Raw genomic sequence first — 851 nt, 5'->3', positions numbered from 1 at the left:
TTGTGGATGGTGAAACTATCTTAAACGAAGTTGGTAGGACCGATATATTGCATGGACCAGATAATTGTATGGAAAACGTGCACCGAATAGAACAAAAAGGAATTCTCTCCCAAGTATATGGCTACGCGTATGGTGCAAAATACGGATCACACGGAAATAAAAAAACGTGGCTGATAGCTCGGATAGTATAAAAGACCCTTCTCCAGCCTCTGTTTCCTCAACCCACAGAGGAGTAGAAAACAAAAGCAGCCATTCTCCAATCAAGTTGATCAGATCGATCAATTTCAACATGGCTGCAATCGTGTTGATGATTGCGTTTCTCGTGATGGCTGCAGCATGGAAGATGGTGTGTATCCGCAAGAGAGAAGAGAGGGCACGATTTCTAGCGTCGCTCCACCCCGTGAGAGACGCACACAAGATCCTGTGGTACATGTACTCGGTGGAATTCCCCTTCCTCTCGCAAAAGGCGCTCGAGTTTGGCACAATCCGCACGCTGGGCATCCCGGGGATCACAAATCTGCTCTTCAAGACCAAGTACGGCCTCAAGGATCCGCAGAAGCGCGCCGCCGAGACCAACATTCTGGTGAGCGAGATGATTCACCACCACGTCGACAGCGATCGCGGCTCGTACGCGGTGAGGAGATTGAATGGAATCCACAACAAATTCAAGATCCCAAACGACCAATTCGCATACGTCCTCTGCCTCAACGTGGTCAGCCCCATTGATTTCTCCGAGAGATTTGGATTCCGCAAGTGGACCGACAGCGAGAAGGAGGCCGCGTATGTTGTGTGGCACGACGTGGGCGTGAGGATGGGCATCACAACCATCCCAGATAGGGGAACTTGACAAT

The 851-nt window shown here is 50.2% G+C and overlaps 1 protein-coding gene across 1 annotated transcript in view; it reads left to right on the top strand.

Annotated features, from left to right (window-relative positions):
• Window positions 1–243: 243 nt before the first annotated feature.
• The window catches only part of LOC112344930, a 10,645-nt gene continuing 10,037 nt past the window's right edge, over window positions 244–851 (top strand). The window contains exon 1 of the mRNA XM_024670574.1: window positions 244–833. Coding sequence (XP_024526342.1) covers window positions 290–833 — 544 coding nt within the window. The 5' untranslated portion in view covers window positions 244–289. The remainder of the gene's footprint in view (window positions 834–851) is intronic.

Source organism: Selaginella moellendorffii, unplaced genomic scaffold, assembly GCF_000143415.4.
Source record: "Selaginella moellendorffii unplaced genomic scaffold, v1.0 SELMOscaffold_6, whole genome shotgun sequence".
NCBI classification, from domain to species: Eukaryota; Viridiplantae; Streptophyta; class Lycopodiopsida; order Selaginellales; family Selaginellaceae; genus Selaginella; species Selaginella moellendorffii.
This window is presented reverse-complemented; position numbering and strand designations above follow the sequence as displayed.